Source organism: Misgurnus anguillicaudatus, chromosome 17 (genome assembly GCF_027580225.2).
Source record: "Misgurnus anguillicaudatus chromosome 17, ASM2758022v2, whole genome shotgun sequence".
In the NCBI taxonomy this organism is placed as follows: domain Eukaryota; kingdom Metazoa; phylum Chordata; class Actinopteri; order Cypriniformes; family Cobitidae; genus Misgurnus; species Misgurnus anguillicaudatus.
In genome coordinates, this window is record NC_073353.2 from 7886555 (window position 1) to 7905709 (window position 19155).

Here is a 19155-nt window from a genome sequence, read left to right on the forward strand (position 1 = left end):
AAGACATGTTTCAGTGAGTTGAATAAACCGCTTTTGTGAGAAAATGCAAAATAGCGTCCTATTTTATTAATCAACAGCCTTCAATCAGTTTATTAACCTTTATACCACATGGCTGTTGAATGCTTTATTCTGATTGGCTGAGAAATGTTCCATGGGTGTTGATTATTTTCCTGTAAAGCGCACACCTGTCTTAAAAATAGGCACCAGAACAATGTTTTTGGTAACCCTTGTATAAGCGGAATATTTGACTCTGGTCCTTTGAATTATTTGGCAACAATGCACACCCGCGGTGTAACTCAGCTTCGCGTCGTGCCACATTACCACCTTGGGTGTGCATTATTGTCAAATAATGCCCGTCGTCAATTATTCCTTACTTAACATGTTTTTCACTAAACATATTGGGAACTGTATTTAGGTTTTTCATCCGTTTACATTTTTTTACAGTGTTTAATACTATATACACATTTCCTGTATTTTCTGAATGTATTCTATTAAAGAGACTGAGAAACAATTATATATGATCACTACAACATCACATCACAAAAACATCAAATCTAATTCTGGGAGACTTTTGCACAGTACTGTGTGTAAAACAATTTTGTTCAACTAAACTTTTGAACAAGACACTTTCTAATATGGAGCTTATTACACATCTTATCCATAATATTAATACCTCAAATAACAGTTTTTGGAATATGTCTAGCAACTTAGTTGTAACTAAGATGCGTTTTAAAAAGGAGAAGCAATTTAAAGGTAATGTTTTTTATAACCATATTATATTCTCTAAGGGAAGGCTTCAACTCTGATACAGATGAGTATAAACATCACCATTTAATGGATCTGAAACGAAAATAATTCATTTATCTATCCATTCTTTTCAGAACATAGATTTATTTCAAGATAATACATACTGGTTATTCCATAAAAATGTGTTTGAAAGCAATTTTCCTGGCTTTCAAGCATTGTTTATCATAATTGGATAGTTTAATAGGAAGTTTACTACATTTAAAATCACAAGAAAACTAAAGTTTAACCCACCACATTTCTCAAAAATCTGATTGGGGATATGCAACCACATGGAGTTTCTCTTGGCCAGTTTAATCCAGTTAATTTGAAAAGTTATGTTAAGTGTATTGAAGTCCAGAACATTAAGACCTTAAAGGAATACTCAATTTTCTTTAAAAAAAATCCAGATAATTTACTCACCCCCATGTCATCCAAAATGTCAATGTCCAATAAACGGGGAAACTGATGTAAACTGTTGGGGTCCAATGACGTTTATTAAAATGAGAAAATCTTGGAATTTTTTCCTCAAAAAACTTAATTTCTTCTCAACTGAACAAAGAAAGAGATAAACATTTTGGATGACATGGGGGTGAGTAAATTATCATAATTTTTTAAGAAAATGGAGAAAAAAACATCTGATAACAGTCCTTCTTTTTATATATCCAGTTCTATTTCTCCAAATAAACTGAAATAAGAACTTATCAATGAGCGATTTTCGGACTAATATATCAAGGAGAGAGAGAGCAGTGTATACAAGCCTCCATAAACCTTTAGCTTTAGAAAGTAAAACACGTATGGGTTATCAGATTCCTTTGCAACCAACAGTTAAAAATAGATTTCGCTTTGGTTAAGCATTTTGAAAAGTTAAGGTCAACTCTTTTTTATTAAATTTTCATTAGGAGGTTTGCTAATTAGGATACCAAAATATCAGATTGTTTGTTTAACCTCGATACCAGAAATCGTGTCCTGGCTTCTATCGTAACCTTGGTTCCCTAAGAAACATGAACGAGACATTGCGTCAGAAGCTGACGCTATGCGAGCTCCTCCCTCTTCGGATTTCACTAAAGCTATATTGCATAACGGCAGTTTACTGGCTAATGCTGACCATGACGGTGTATAAATATATATATATCTTGTCTGCGCGGCAAAATACTTTCGGATGAACAAACAGTTGATCAAGTCTGCGCCATGAAACGGCAGCCTACTCAATGTCTCGTTTCATTTTTTCAGGGAACTGAGGTTACAATAGTAACCAGAGACATTCCATTTCGAGAACGAGCTCTCGACATGCGTCAGAAGCTGAAGAAAAGAGGAGCTCTTTTCGAAATGCAGGTCCACACATCATCATCAGCAGTAACACAGTAGTACTTGCAACATGTGGTACACACACTGTAAATAACCACTCAATAGTGCAACTGCGTATAGAAACACACGACTACTCGAGTGTGGCGGCAATTTTGCACCCTCCTTTAGCACCTAACACAGCAGCTGACTGCTTAGGTGGAACAGGAGCTCAGAAAGCCACAGCAATCGTGTCTTGCATCCACAACGATAGCCTCTGCTTTGTAAAACGCGCCGCCCCCATTGTCTTTATAGCAAAAAGAGCCACTCTGACTGCATTGTTGGGGCAGAGCACTCAGATAAACACATGAAAGCCCATGTCAGGCACAGCACAGGTCAAGCAGAGAAGGTATTGTAACCTCTCTAATGGCGCTGAGGATGGTTTAGGCACGCAATTCCCTAGGGCGGATACAGCCTGTGACGGCACTATAAAAAAGCGAGAGGACTGGCCACTTTGCTGTCTTAAATTCTAAAAATCAAATTCTAATAATCAATCAATTCAAATTCTAATAATCAAATCCACGACAGCCGCATTGTAAACCCTGGGTTGACAGCCCGCTTCGCAGCCATTAACCTGTTGCTGTAAAAGTTAGACCGTTTGACATGAGACAGTGCATCGGGTTGTTCACTTCACACCATTACGAACACTGCATAAAGAGGGGTGCATAATAGAAAGGGCTCCCGACTCCTTGAGCGCATGAAGCGCAATGTGACAAAGAGTCTGAGTCACCAGTTCCCTGATATTGCCAGCAAAAACAGATTGTTTAGCAAAAAAAAAAATTTAGTAAACAGATTTGGTCAGTTCAGTGACCCAAATAAATGATCCTCTCTTCTCCCTGATTCTGCGCTTACAAGCCGCAGAATCCAACTGGGGCAACACAAAGCTGCTGGCGCTTGGCCAAGCATAGCATGTTCCCTATGCCCACTGCCCGCATCCTGCACAGACATGCAGAAAATGATAGCAACACGCTGCTGCACAGCTGAGGGCATAATCTCTAAAATAATTTTATCCGCATCATAGCAGCATAAATATGAAACACACTTTAGATACCCAGCAAACAAAAACATGTTCCGCGCTGTAGTATATCCATGTCTAAAGAAAAATACAACTTATACGAAAATATACGTCTCCTCTATGACCTGATGGAACCCAGTCAGGATGAAGTTAGACTCCAGAGGTAGGGGGCAGACTTTCTGAGAGGACTCGAGAGCCAAGGAGGACACATTTAGATCCCATACGGAAATGTAATATATGACATATATGTCCCTATATCAAAACCGTTCTTGGCATATATGCTACATATATATGCAATATATTAATATCACATATATAGATCATCTGGATATATGAATATATAGGTTTAAAACATATATGAAATACTCATGTTAAAATGTATATAAATACATATATGAATGTCACATATATAGATACTCTTGATATATGAAGAAATATGTTTTAAACCTATATGGAATACTCATGTTAAAAGGTATTTAAATGCATATATTTAAAATATGTATATGTATGAATTCTTATATGGGTTTGTATTTTACAACCATATAAGATGGATTTTTACATGGTACTGTATGCTCCAACCATATGATATCAATATGTTTTATGTCTAGATGTCTAAAATAACATAGCCTATAGCTCTCAGTAAATATATTGTTAACCATTATTAGGCACCTCAATGCGGGGTTAACCTGGGTGGATCAGTGGATAGCGCAGACGACTTTCAACGCGAGGACCCAGGTTCGAGGCCCGACTGGACTCATCAGGTACATTACAAATGCTAAGTTGTGTTTGTGTGTTAAGTTGGGTGAATGGGTTGTATGTCCTATTTGTGGTGTGAAACGTGCAAAAAGTAGATAAAAACTACCGTTCAAATGTAATTATTTTATGATAAATAAGTATATGTATGCAACATATATTACACATATATGTGAAGTCATGTATGTCACATATATAAATAATTATATAGATGACATATACGATGTATGTTTTTTGCACACATATAAATTTGTATGGGATAGACATATATGTCAATATATGAAATTGTTCCATTTTCGAATAGGTGTCATATATAGTTGCACATATATGCACATATGTGTTTCTACTTTATATTACCATATATTTCATATAGGGATATTTCTTATATTCCCATATATTACATTTCCGTATGGGATGGTAAAACCTAGCAAAGGTATTCTGGGATGACAATACAAATGTCCAAAATAAACACGCCCGTATAAAGCCCAAGAGTAGGCTATAGCTCTCATCAAGTAGGCTCTAACATCAACATCCAAAAATCACACCCAACACCCAGTGCAAAAGCCTCTGTTTGGAAACTGGCAGCCACTAAGCACCGCCACCACAACAGATAAAAGTTAATCCGCCACCCAAAAATGGTCGACATAAATACACTGCGTTATAACCGGGCACAGCTCACCCTGAATGGCATTGTTCAGGTGAAAAAGCAGGAAGAGAAATAACCTGCGCTCTAAACAGAGTAGAAAGTGATTTAGGCACATATCCTGCCCTGGATTTCGGTGACACACAGGCTGTTTCTCAATTCCAAGAACGCAAAAAACGGACTTGCGTACTTGTGAATATTGGGCTTGCCAGGCGAATTTGGAAGAACAAACTCAGAAGGACGCGAGAACACAGAACGCACCTGTGAGAATTGAGATGTGTGCGATCTTCCTGTTGGTCACCTGACCTCCCCAGATTTCAGTGCGCAATTCTGCACTCGATGCATCCTCGATATCAAGAACACGTCGGGGTGGGTGATTCTCACGAAAACTTGGTTTTAAAAATGTCAAGCATGAAAATGTAAAAATTGCTTAAATTAACTTTTTTTCCCACCACACATTGAAAAACAAAGTCTGGAGTAAATAGGAACATTAATTTAAAAACTTTTACTTATCATTTAACACTTTTTGTAACATAATTAAAAAAATTAGTCCTAAAAAATCTCATTACCGCAACAGTCAGAAAACATCAACACTGACATATTTTCAAAATGACATGACAAACCTGAAAGAACATAATTTGGGGATTCTGCACATGCATTTGAAGTCAAGGTATTATGCTTCTATTGGTTAAATTAGCATTTAGTGGGCATCTGTTGCGGTAATGATAATCAAAATGTCGTGTAAGCATTCTGACAAGACAATATTTCAAATTAACTGTAAAAAAATGATCTTGCCTGGTGGCCATCTTGAGGTGGCTGGTCCGTGTGCTTGGTCACTCGGAATCAAGCTTTATTGGAATTCTGTATGTGTGCTTAAACCGTTCTCAAAAAGTGTTGCGGAGGATGAGAACATCAGGCATGGACACATCATTTTCCTAATTTTTCTTCATTATTATTATACATGAATATTCAGTAAATATTTTTTCTGTCATCTAAAGTAGTCTAGCAAAACATCCATTTATTTTTTTCTTAATATTTTTGTGTTAATTTGATTAAATTACAACATAACGCATGTTCAAACACAGCCGGACAAATTGCGTTAATGAGAATTTCAGCAGAAAATGAGATAAAATTTACAATTACAAATTCTTATGTTGAAATCACACATTGTGCAAGGTAGAACACAGTATTGTGTTAATTCTGATGCTTTTTAATGTTACTATATTACACATTTTAAAGCTAAAATCATTAGTGCCGTGGTGTTTCAATGGTTTCGTGAGAATCACCCGGGTATTTTCATGCGTCCTCTGTACTTGCGTTCTTGACAATTGGAATTGAACTTCGCCGGTTAATGATGACGTAGAGCGAGGACACAAGGACGCAAGATCGCTGAAGAACGCATATTGAGAAACACCCAGACTCACCAGTCACCTGATCCAAACTGCATGCAGTCATCATGTACAGAGAGTGCTTGCAAATCTCCTATGCACTTGGCCGATGTCAGTTCCTCTCAAGAACTTCACCACCATGTCATGCCTGCCCACCGAGCCCCCATTCAGATCAGTGTGAAACGCTGCGATAACGACAGCATACACTTTAAGGGTAAAGGGCATGCCACCTGCATCAAGCTGGTGTTGCAGGAATGCCGAAATGTCAGATGCCTGTTTAGTAAAGATACATTTCAGCACCCTTTATCTCATTCACTGGGGTTTGTAAGGCATTTTTTGTTTTTGTAAAATAAAAAGTAGAAATACATTTTATTTTAAAGTGTTTCTCTTCAGGTTTCTCTTCATCCAGCATAAGGCCTACTCTACAGTAAGTGCAGCAAATTTTTAAAGTTTGGATACAATTGATGTCTTTGTAATATCACACTGTTTTTGACTACATGTAAAATTGTATTTGCCATGCTAAAGGCTCACTGAGGTAAAGCATTATTTGAGCGCCAAGCCGCTGGTTAAAGCGCTGCCTACAAAGAAGAAAGAGCCCGGTGCACATCTCCCTCCCCTCGCTCACCGGTTTGGTTCTCCGCTGATAGTCTGCGTCCTGCACTGGGAGCATTGGAGTCCTTTTTCTTCGGGACTGCAGAGGAGGATGTTGAATCCATGTCCTCTGCAGCAACTGAGTGGGTGTCTGAGTACGATGGCGTATTTGGCCATTAAGGGTTACGCTTCTTCTAAAGAAGCTCTGTTGGCGCTGCACACCATGCCGGTGCTACAGATATTCCAGGTGCAGGTTCAGAAAAGCTTGGATGAGGGCAGCAAGGACATCAATACCTTAACTCTTTCACCGCCAGCGTTTTTAAAAAAAGTTGCCAGCCAGCGCCAGCATTTTTCATGTTTTTCACCAAAGTTTAATGCCTTCCAGAAAATGTTCTTCTTTGAATATATAAACATACAATATACCAAACGAAAGAACAGACCCTCTGCTTTCAAACAAAAAAAAACGTTTCTTCCTACCTTCAGTGGTTCTTTTGTAATCAGCTTTTGAATATGGGTAGGTTTCTGCAAAAACACCACATTTTGAGCAAAAAGCAGAGATAATTCCATTTTTGTGACGGACTTTTCATTCATAGAGATCCCATTCAGAGCGATCTTTAAAACAGACACGGACAAAAGCCAAAAAAAAAAAAAAAATTCAAGGCAAAAAAAAAAAAACAGACACGGACATGCAGCCATAGATATGTATAAAGGCTAGATGGCTTACCGGCGGAGTCAGCTGTGTCGTCACTTGGCGGCCATCTTAGGTCAGTGCTGCCATAGTGCTGCTCCCTGCTGCTGTGGACGGAAGGTGAGTGACATACGCCAACTAAAATGCTCGTAACTTGCTGAATTCTTGACGGATTTACAAACGGTTTGGTGTATTACAAACCTTATTAACGTGGCTATGATTTGTGCTGATGCCGATGTTTCGATGTATAATTTTTCACAAGTATGCAGTTAAATAGCCGCATCCCTGACGTTTATGACACACCAAGCCGTTTGAAAATCGGTTGAAAATTGAGCAAAATATAGTTATTTCAGCACTACATGCACAATAGACTTTAGTGTTATAACTGGACGAGCGGTCCTGTCCTAAGATGGCCGCCGTGTGACGTCGTCGGGTCCCATTGGCTCTCAACGCCGGTAAGCCATCTAGCCTTTATACATATCTATGCATGCAGCTGCTTGCCATAGGGCAATACTTCCGGGTTTAAAAAGTTGCGGAAGTGCGCCACCTGGTGAATAATAGCGGTATTGCGGAAAGACGGAAATACTCGTCATTGGCGGGGAAGCGTTTTCTCTTAATTGACGAGATATCTCGTCAATGGTGGAGAAAGAGTTAAAAGACGTAAGGGCAGCCACGGACTACCCACTTAAAGCCACAAAGAAAACGCTGAAGGCGATCGGGAGGAGAAAGGGCTTTATATTGGTGCTGAACTGCCATGTATGAATGTGTATATGTGGACAAAAGTATACATGTGGTTATGTTATATGTATGTTATACTTGGTGTATTTTAATTGTACATATGTTTTAGCCCTTTTTGGGCCCCAGGAAGACCACATTGTGGAAGCTAATGGGGACCCAAATAAATAAACAAATAAATCTATGGCTCAACCCTGACCGACCTCAAAGAAGCGGATAAAAAGAACGTGCCTGTCTCTTCTTCTGGCCTCTTTTGTGATGCGATGGGGACCATCACTGAGTGCTTCTCAAAAGTGCAGAAGAGTTCTAGGACGATGAACTACTACTTCTTGAATTCTTACTGTATCAGAGGCTCTTAGGGCTGATGCCTGCTGCCTCCTCAGTTTGCCGTCTCGGTCTGCTGTATATGAGCACTTTTCAATTATAGCTGAAGTCCTGTGTTCCAAACAAACCTTGGGTGACAGGGCGAGCACATACAGTTACAGACAGGTGCCTATAAGCATAGATTTAGCTGTCTGCAATTTTGCCGCTGTTCTTACACAAACTCAAAGAGAGGGAGAAGGTAACATTGGCCAAAGCAGCCATGGTTCCAGGAGCTGTTGGAGCTTTTCTAATCCCGTTGAGGAGAGATCTCCTCTTCCAAGCGAACAGATCGATTTGGCACCTCAACCCCGAGTTTATCTCCACACGTGGAAGATGTGCGGGAATCGTTGACACTGAGCGCACTGACTCAGCGTATACATGCTTCATTCTACCAGGCGCCTATATGCCCTTAAGTGGGTTTTGTTCCATAAGTGGTGTGAGGAGAATGCTTTAATATAACGTCCATCTGTATTTTATGGTATTATTGCATGTACATGATCATTTGCCTGTTTTATAAATATTTTGGTCCATTTCCATGTAAACTGAAATGGTAGGCCAGTATAATATGTTACGTCATGCTAATAACATTTAGTAAACTTTCTTACTGTCTGCCTATAAAGCATCAAGGTAGGTAGGGATAAGCCTTCAGTTGAAATAACAGGTATTTCTGGTGGGTGCCAGTCTATTTCCTGAAATGGTTTAATTGGAATAGTTGTCATATTTTCAATCATCTTACTATTTAGAAACCAATTTCAATCTTACAAATATTTACCTTTTTAGTATCTCTAATATTCATTATAAAAGACTGAATACACAATATAAAAAAAGGATGCTTCATCTTATTAAACATGTTTGTCTATTTCATTAAAAACTAAATGCTATCCTATACAACACCATTTTTTTAACAGTTTTGAAAGGGTCTCTTCTGTTCTGAAATTACTGTGTCATTCCTGTACAAGTGGACCCCTTTCACTTAGGACAAAAGAATACTATGGAAGGACAAAAGAACTATAGTAGGACGAAAGAATACTATGGAAGTAAATGGGGTACACAAACAGTTTGGTAACAAACATTTCTCAAAATGTCTTACTTTGTGTTCATTAGAACAAAGAAATTCATACAGGTCTGTAACAACATGACAGTGAGTAAATAATGACAGAATTTTCATTTTTGGTAGACTATCCCTTTTTATATATATATATTTTTAGTACTTTTTAAATATTTGTAAGCGTTTGAAATTTTGGTCTTTCCTTTATATAGCCTACTCTGAATGAAATGTAAAATAATGTGATTGATTCCGCAGCTAAATTATTTAAATGGCATCACATTTGTCCATTTATTTAATGTTTTAACCTTTTAAGCGTCACCCCACCCTATTGAGTTAAATCTACACTTTTGGAGCTTTCAAACAATATACAGTTTGTCATGATTAGATAAGAATTCATATGCAAACATTGAAGTAAATGTAGTCGTCCTGCTGGTGGGATAGTGACATTTAGCAGAAAATAATTTTTTTGAGGCACACTCTCTTCATAAATGAATCAATTACTCTCCCTACATAATTTATTTTATAAAACAATGTCTAAATGTTAAAATGTCTATTCTGGAGGCTTAGACCTTTCCAACGATATATAGTTTGTAGTGATAGATTAAAATACATCAACAATATTAATGCAAACTTGGGTGTCCCGTATTCGGGACAGCGACGCTTAACAGTTTAAGATTGTATAAAAGAAATAGATTGACTGTAACATTATTGTAACAAGCAAGTTTCTAAATAAATGTTAGTAATTGTAATATCTTAATTAAATCTTGAATTGATTGTGTCACGCTGCTTTGACTTTACCCTTGCAGGTTTGCGTTTTGATGATTCATAAGTTGAGGGTGACCATTTTAAGTTGATATCATTGTACTCCTCAGTTTGCAACACTTAAATCAACACTTTGAAAGTTGCTTTTAAAGTTTCATACACAGGCTTAATTGTGTTGATGTGTTCCAGTTGTGGTATTGGGAAATGTTCTTAGGAAATACCATTGACAGCAAGGCTTACAAACAGCCCAGCAAGCAATTTTGTGTTTAAAAGACGTCTAAAGCTCTCAAAACTCAGCACAGCTGTCCAGGCTAAAACAAGGCAAAATTTGGCACATCAGCAAAAATTGTATAAACCTCGAACAATAGCCCAAAAAGAAATGTAATTTAATAAAATAAATAAATACATAAAACCAAATAACTAATACTCAATGTTAACTTTGCTTAAATGATGGAATATCATACATCTCGCTATATAGCTATTTTGACAAAAACATCTATCCAAATTCAAGTTTATTAATAGCCAGACTATTTCAGGTCTATAGTTAACCTAGACGGTGAAATCACGACTATTCCTTGTTGTAAGAGGTCTTGGAGTTCATAAAACCAGAAATATCACAAGACAGAAAAGTAAAAAAATGGTAGCTTATCTACTTTGGTCATGTGATGCATTCAGCTTCACTAGAAAATGCAGTGATGCTTCTCATAGTTAGTGTAACAAGAAAAAGAGGCCAGCAAAAATGTGCTGGCTTGACAACAACTTGACACAAGTGACACTGGCCAGAACAGCTAAAACAGCAAACAGAAGCTCAAAAAGCATGGCGAGAGATGGCCCTTCACATTGACATGATGAGTCAGATTCAACTAGCGGTCCAAGACAAATGCACACCTACATCCCCACACATTGTTTTCAGGACCAAGTCATCACTGATTCTTCGAGTGGGTGGCAATGCATTATATTATAACAAAACCAAAACAATTACAGCAATTCACTTCTCATTGACCTATACGCTGTACATTTTGATTATTCCACTAGAGGGCGCCAGAGGACAGTGGAGCACATTTACATTTAACCTCACTAAAATTAAGCATCAATGTAATTTTATCCATACAGTTAGTGATATGAACATTGATTTAAAAGTTTTTTAATTGTCTGATGATACTAAATTTCAAAGGTCCCAGAGCAAAATATTGGTGTCTTTTCCACATGAGGGACTTAAGTTGGCCACCCTCATAACAAGGTGTATTGTTGTGTACCTTTTGAGGATAGTCCTCCCTGCTGTTCCTGAAACTCTGAAAATGATTGTGTGCAATGAACAGAACGACACAAACTCAAGCACAGATATAAAGCAGGATTTTCTATAGTTGCTGAGCTAACAAGATCTGTTGGGCATGCTGTGGGACTGCCATGTTGTAGGAGGTTTGGCCTCTGTGCTGTTCCCAGACATGGTGGGAACTCTGGTAGGGCAGCTCTGCAGTTGGGTGCTATTTTTAAACCCTACATCCACAATCTGTCGAGGTCTGCTCCACAGGGACCTGCCACCAGCAGTGTACTCAAGCTGCGGAATTTAACCCCGGACAACTCTGGGGAAAAGTGATGGAAAACAGCTGGGCCGAACTGTTAATTTTTTGTTTGTGCTAACAGATCTGTCTATAGAAACTACTCTTTTCAGGCCATTGAAAAAATTCGTTTCAGTATGCACTACATAAACATACCAATCACACACCAAATATTGAAATGCACCCATCGCAATTCAAAGCTCTGCGTAGAATGGACGATTTAATTACAAGGATCTTATGAATTGAGTTCTTAAATTTTAAAGTGGACATATCATGAAAATCTGACTTTCCAGATAATTTACTCCAGATAATTTACTCACCACCATGTCATCCAAAATGTTGATGTCTTTCCTTGTTCAGTCGAGAAGAAATTATGTTTTTTGAGGAAAACATTCCAGGATTTTTCTCATTTTAATGGAATTTAATGGACACCAACACTTTACAGTTTTAATGGAGTTTAAAATCGCAGTTTCAACTGAGTTTCAAAGGACTCTAAATGATCCCATACGAGGCATAAGGGTCTTATCTAGCGAAACGGTTATCATTTTTGACAAGAAAAACAAAAAATATGTACTTTTAAACCACAACTTCTTGTATCTCTGGTCCTGTGATGCGCCAGCGCGACCTCACGTAATTGCGTAATGACGTGGAAAGGTCACGTGTTACATATATGAAACACACATTTGCGGACCATTTTAACCAATAAACTGACACAAAGACATTAATTAGTATCATTCCACATACAACAATGTCAGAACGTCCTCTTTCAACACACTTGTAAACACTGGGGCGGAGTTTCGCATACGTCCTCCGTGACCTCTTGACGTGATGACGTATTGCGTGAGGTTGTGCTGGCGTGTCACATGACCGGAGATAGATGAGAAGTTGTGGTTTAAAAGTGCATATTTTTTTGTCAAAAATGACAATCGTTTCGCTAGACAAGACCCTTATGCCTCATTTGGGATCGTTTAGAGAATCATTTTGAAACTGCAATTTTAAACTGCATTAAAACTGTTATAAAAGTCCATTAAAATGAAAAAAATCCTTAAGTGTTTTCTTCAAAAACATAATTTCTTCTCGACTGAACAAAGAAAGACATCAACATTTTGGATGACATGGTGGTGAGTGAATTATCTGGATTCAAAAAAATATATATATATACTAATCATTTAAAGGTGCAGTGTGTAAATTTTAGCTGCATTTAGTGGTGAGGTTGTGAATTGCAACCAACAGCATAGTCCACTGCTCACCCCTTGCTTTTGAAACACATAGAGAAGCTACGGTAGCTGCCACTGGACAAACTAAGTAAAAAAATTGTACATTAAGGGCTTCTGTAGAAAAAAGGTGGCACAAAATGGCGACTTCCATGTAAGGGGACCTCTTTGTATGTAGATAAAAAGGTCTTGTTCTAAGGTAATAAACACATAACGGTTCATTATGAAAGGTCTTTATACACCCCTGATAATATAGTTTTGTATATTATTTTGCATTTCTGTCAAGAGATCCTTCTAAAAATTACACACTGCACCTCTACCCTTTTGGGTACCTAAAAAAACATGAAAAATATCAACCCAGTAACTTAGTTTTGGTAAACCATTCTCTGCAAGCATGTGAAAAAATAGCTCATTGAAATTTGTCTCCCCTCCCTTGTGATGTCAGAAGGGGATAATACCACCCCTTAATCTGCACTATCCAATCACAGCATTCCCATTTAGTGCAGAGATCAGCTCACACCTACAAAGTGGCAATTTTAACGTTATAATAAATTATCTGTATGGAATTTTGAGCTAAAACTTCACATACACACTCTGGGGACACCAAAGATTTATTTTACATTTTAAAAAGTATTGTGAAATGTCCCATTTAAATGTTGCACAACCCGGAGTGTGCAGCAATTACATGGCACCAAGTAAATAAAAACGTATTTGGATGTGATGGAATAAACTGTAAAATTAAATTATATATGAACTACATGATATGAAGAGCTGCTGACTAAATTTTAAATTATTAGAGCTGTAAATAGTGCAATTTTGTACGGTTCAAAGCAATCTACTACTAGTTTGTAATGTACTGTACAAATCACACTAATTAGCCAAAGTAATTTATTCATTGCTTTAATTTAAAGAATAATCACTTGTTTATTACACAGAGGTTAATGAAACACTTCCACGTTTTCTGTTACATTTAGGCACATAAAATGCACACAAGTTTTTCTCTTTTTATTTCAAAGTCCCATCATAAAATATAAGTAGCATAACCCACAGCTTACTGCATCAAAGATGGACACTATGGAGAGTCCAAGTGCAAAAAGCAATTTCACTTCCATAATCTTATTTTCCTGTGGAGGCAGATTTTCCCATCTTGTTTTCATTTTATTTTAAAATGACAAAAACAAAACATCAAAAGCTTGTGTAACTGAAACAGAAAAATTCTTTGGTGGGCATTGTCTTAAGTTTAGGAGTACAAAAAGTCGATGTAAATACTAAAAGTAAAAGGTAACATCCAATATTCTAAATGAGAACATAATCTGCACCTTGCATCCAAAGATCGGATGATTGCTTAAATAAAAATCTGGGTCAAGCTGTAACACACTGCTTTCATTATTAGTAGCCGTGAACAGTCAAGAAAAATGATGCAGCCCACATTCCCATGGCAAAAGCATCTACATTTAACCTCAATATGGCTATATATAGGACAACAAATACCAAATACTTTTCTTAGCCCACTTCCATACAAGTTCAGAGCTCATGTACTTAAACTTACTTAATAATGAGAATTGTACCAACCAGGGCGCTACTGTCAGTATGCCGTCTTAAACAGCTGCATAAAGGCCCTTTCATATATGCCAATAGCTTGGGTAGGCTATAATACCCGGATTTAATATATATATATAGGCATAAAACAAGCATTGATGATGAAAAACAAAACATGACTTTAAATTATAAATTATACTGTTTGGCATTGATCATTAAACTGAAAAAACCCTTTATTTGGTTTATAAATAAGAAAGAATCTGCATAATAACGTAATAAAGGATGATGAAGTCTCGTTCCTTTGTTCCTGTGAAGGAACGGCTAAATTGCACAAGATTTTGTATTGCAAACTCACTTAACATTTGGCAAGAATCATTTATTGAGTATCTTTTAAACAATGACGAGAACACAATATGTAAAGAATACATGAAAACTAACACAAATAAACTAATCCACCTGTCTTTTTTCAGCCGCTAACCCAGTGAAAAAGTGCAATCGTAAAATTTGTAGCTTTTCAGCACTGAACCTACAGTATAAGCCCCTAAAACCCTTTCAGCATCTCTATGTACACAGCATCACCAAATACGAGGTTCACGCAAGCAAGAGAAACTTAAAGCTGGAATATTGCTTAGCAGGCCAAATGATGAGATTAACCTGATCTGTTTCATAATTATTAGTAAAAAACATTAGGGAGTAATTTTAATGTGACTCAAGATTTGGAAAAGGGGAGCGGTTAAAAACAGGAGCACTGAATTGTTTATGTGCCCAAAAACTGTGAATGGCTTTGTAAAGATATTGAAAATATGACAATGACTAGTTGCACAATCATTAGGGATTGTGGCGTGAAGAAACTCCTGCATCTGATTGGCTGTTACGGTGATGGGACGGACACCTCCAGAAGACGGTTGTTTTTACGCTTGCAGATGACACCGTTGCCGTTCTTTGGGGCACCCTGGATGAATTTAACACAAACTTTGTCCTGCTTAAATTGTACAAGAAACCTAAAAAAGAACGAGAGAAGTTACACTACACTTATTTGAGGATAATACTGCAAATACAAAAGAAGAGAAATGGAAACATTAAACACTGACTCGTCGGAAATATCGATTTTGATCTGATTTCTGTCAGCTGAAGCAGAACCAATGCGATGAAGTTTGGTGATGATCTCAATCAGTCGGTCGCTGCTCAACAAGAAGTCACCTTTGGCTGCTGATGTGGCACCCTACAGAAAGATTAGGCCTATTAGGGTTTCTATTTTCTCAAATATAAGTCTTTCAATATTTTTTTTTCAAGTCTTCTCACCTCCTTGACCCTGAGAGCGAAAAATCCGTCGTTCTGAGTGCTTACAGAAACACTACTGAGATCGGGGAGGGGTACACTGGTCTTCACCTGACCGGTCTTCTGATCAGCCAGAACAAAGTTGTTCTTGGTCAAAAGGAACATTCTTGGAGCTCCCTGAAAAGTGAATTGGTAAATTGTGAAAAGATAAAAACAGTGAGCTCCCAACTTGGTAAAAATTGCACGGATTTCCTTCTCACCTTGCCATTGGCACGATTGATTTTACTGACCACATCTGCAAGAAGTACCTTATCCTCTACCAAGCTGTTTAGCTTCTGGTACTTTGGGTTTTTAGATAACTCCACGTAGTCTCCTTTAAAAGGCTGTCCCACACTGTGAAGTAGTGAAAACTTTTTTTTAAAACGCAACAAGTTGCTAACAAAACATTTACTCAGAAATGCAACTATCATAATTTACTCACTGAAGTATATTTGGTAACACTTTACTTGAATGGATGTTCATAAGACTGATATGAGACCTTCATAATCATGACATGACACAAGATTTATGACAACAGTCATTAAGTGTCATTTGTTCAATTATGTCATTTTTAATGCAAAGATGACATTGTTTGAGATGTCTTTGTTATGATAAGCAAATAATTTTAAATACCTTCACAAAATGCAACAGACATGTCAAAATATTATCCTTAACTTTATGTGCACAATAGATAAAAAACTGACAGCTAACAGAACTTGTTCTTCCTCACACAAAGGGTTCTGAAATTTTCTGACAGAAGAAAAAACTAACAAAACATTTTATTAATTTAATTACTTAATTTAATAATTATTGTTAATAATAATAATAATAATAATAATAATTATTATTATTAAATGATTGTTTTTTTTGTTAATGAATTGGAGAAAACTTAAAAAGAACATTATTATTAACTAAAGAATATTCATGACACCGTAATAAACTATATGACAGAGTATTAACACATATGGCCCTATTTTAACGATCTGAAACGCAGGTGCGAAGCGCAAAGCGCAAGTAACTTTGTGGGCGGATCTTGGGCGCTGTTGCTATTTTCCCGGCGGGAGAAATAATTCTTGCGCCATGCGCAAATCAATAAGGGGTTAGTCTGAAGTAGGTTCATTATTCATAGGTGTGGTTTGGGCGTAACGTCAAATAAACCAATCAGAACGCTATCCAACATTCCCTTTAAACGCAAGGGCGCAAGTTCCATGGCGGGTTGCTATCATTATGACGGATTTACCAGGTGCACGCAAGGAGTGGTTCACAGTCGAGGAGACCCACGTTCTTGTAAGAGCAGTCAAAGACAGAGAAGTTGTTTTGTATGGGGATGGGAGAAACCCGCCCAAATCAGTGTCGGTTAAACAGGCGTGAGAGGAAATAGCCACAATTGTCTCATCAGCTGGCATCCCCATCGTTGCGCCAATCGCTACAATGATGTCAGGAGACGAGGGAATCCCAAGCTTGCCAGCATAATCGAGCACGCCGTGTAACGGGAGGTGGATCTACACAGGACCTGACCCCAGCAAAGGACATCGCTGCGTCCACCCTCACCGCTGAAACCCAAGAAACGCAAGCAGTCCAACCCCAAAGTACAGTTACAAATCAAGTTCATATACATTAAGGTTTCTTATGAAAACATTTTAATTATTATTTACATAAAATAAATGTAATATAGCCACACAACAAACTTATGAAAATATTTTAATCGTTATTTGCATGAGAATTTTTTTACGCAGCCACACAATAAATAAAAAACACCACAATGATTTCCCTTATCTCATGTGTTAATATTTTTATGTTTTGCAAAAATAACTGTTGCATCTGTGTAGATTAGATAAGCAAAGTGTGCGCGCGTTGTGCACGCTATACATTATGGTCAAGCATGCGCCCTTAAAATAGCATAATGAACCACGCGCAACGCGCCACTGACTTTAGACTATTTTTTTCTGGTCAGTGGCGCAATTGTTTTTTGAAACTGCAAAATAGCATCAAGGATGGTTTGCGGCGGAACACGGCTCCTTTTTTGCGCTGAACCGCCCAGGGAGCGCAAGTTCATTCCCTAGTTTGCCGACGTGCGTCTGTGGAGGGAAAAACACGCTGTGCGCCGGTGCAAAATACGAATGATACATGCGTCACGGCAAAGTCAATTGCGATGGGTGCAAGATAGGGCCCATAATGACATTTTAATGACAAATTATATTTGTATCACTGTAGTTGAGGTCAAGAAAAATGTTAATGACACTGTTATAAAACTATTTGACAGAGTATTAACACTTAATGACATTTTAATGACAAATTATATTTGTACCACTGGTAAAAAGTGTTCAGTTATGTTGTCATGACAAGTTATGATGTATTGGTTAATGTCAAGTTGTCAAAGACATCTCAAACAATGTCATCTTTGTATTAAAAATTACATAATTAAACAAATGAAACATAATGGCTGTCACAAAATCTCCTTCATGTTCATCGCACGTGTCATGTCATGATTATGAAGTTGTCATGTCAGTCTTATGAACACCCCTTCAAGTAAAGTGTTACCTATTTTCTTATTTCCATTACAAAATGTGTTAAGCAGAATTACCAGGCTGCTTATTTTCACACAAAAGCATTGAGTAACACTGTATAGTGAATGAGTTATCTGTAGCAATGCAACGCTTTACATGAGAAACATGTCAGAAAACTGCCCACTAAGGCACACAGACAAATGTTATGATACATTTATGATGCTATACTAGAAAAGAGCATTTTTTCAGGTTTACAAAAAAAGAAAACTGTACAGGATTTGAACTTTTCCTTTATTTTCATACCGTACCTGCTTGGATACAAGGCCTTCTTGTCTTTAAAGAGCTCACTTGCTGCGAGCTTCTCCTCATAGGTTGCCTTCATCTCCTTTGTGAACTTGCTGCGGTATTTCTTACACTAATTTGAGGACACAATGAGAAAGAGCATCACATGGTTCAATCACTGTTAGTTTGAAACTTTTTTCAATTTAAAGATACGCAAGTAGGCTATTTGATAAAACTGACCCTCCAAAGATGGAAAATCCTTCGGAGCTCTTGATGTGTGCCCTCGAGGAAACCATATGGCTTAGCTGGCCAGCTCTTATCAATCGGTGACATGGAGAGTGTCGTCTTCTTCAAGCCCAGGAAGTACTTCTGCATCTGCAGACAGCACAAATGAAAACTTCTTTTTATCCTTCTAGAAGAATGTTGCATTGGAAAGATAATTCCTATAAGTTAAGTTTTGCCACTAATCAGTGCATAAGCTTTTTGTCAAGTAGTCACATGACTACATGCCGATTCTGAGCTGCATGCTGTGGTTTCTGATACCCAACTACTCGGATGTGATGGCGAAGATCAAACATAAAAATGATGATGTTTGAGTCATGTGTTTTTAAGGATTCTGGCAGT

General features: G+C 37.5%; 1 protein-coding gene across 6 annotated transcripts in view; it reads right to left on the bottom strand.

Annotated features, from left to right (window-relative positions):
• Positions 1–13770: 13770 nt before the first annotated feature.
• The window catches only part of myo1b (myosin IB), a 130229-nt gene continuing 124844 nt past the window's right edge, over positions 13771–19155 (bottom strand). For all 6 annotated transcript variants that reach the window (XM_073854910.1, XM_073854908.1, XM_073854912.1 and 3 more), the window contains 6 exons: positions 18772–18906; positions 18558–18664; positions 15964–16096; positions 15728–15880; positions 15517–15647; positions 13771–15426 (listed from right to left, as the gene is read on the bottom strand). In XM_073854910.1, coding sequence (XP_073711011.1) covers positions 15297–15426; positions 15517–15647; positions 15728–15880; positions 15964–16096; positions 18558–18664; positions 18772–18906 — 789 coding nt within the window. In that variant the 3' untranslated portion in view covers positions 13771–15296. The remainder of the gene's footprint in view (positions 15427–15516; positions 15648–15727; positions 15881–15963; positions 16097–18557; positions 18665–18771; positions 18907–19155) is intronic.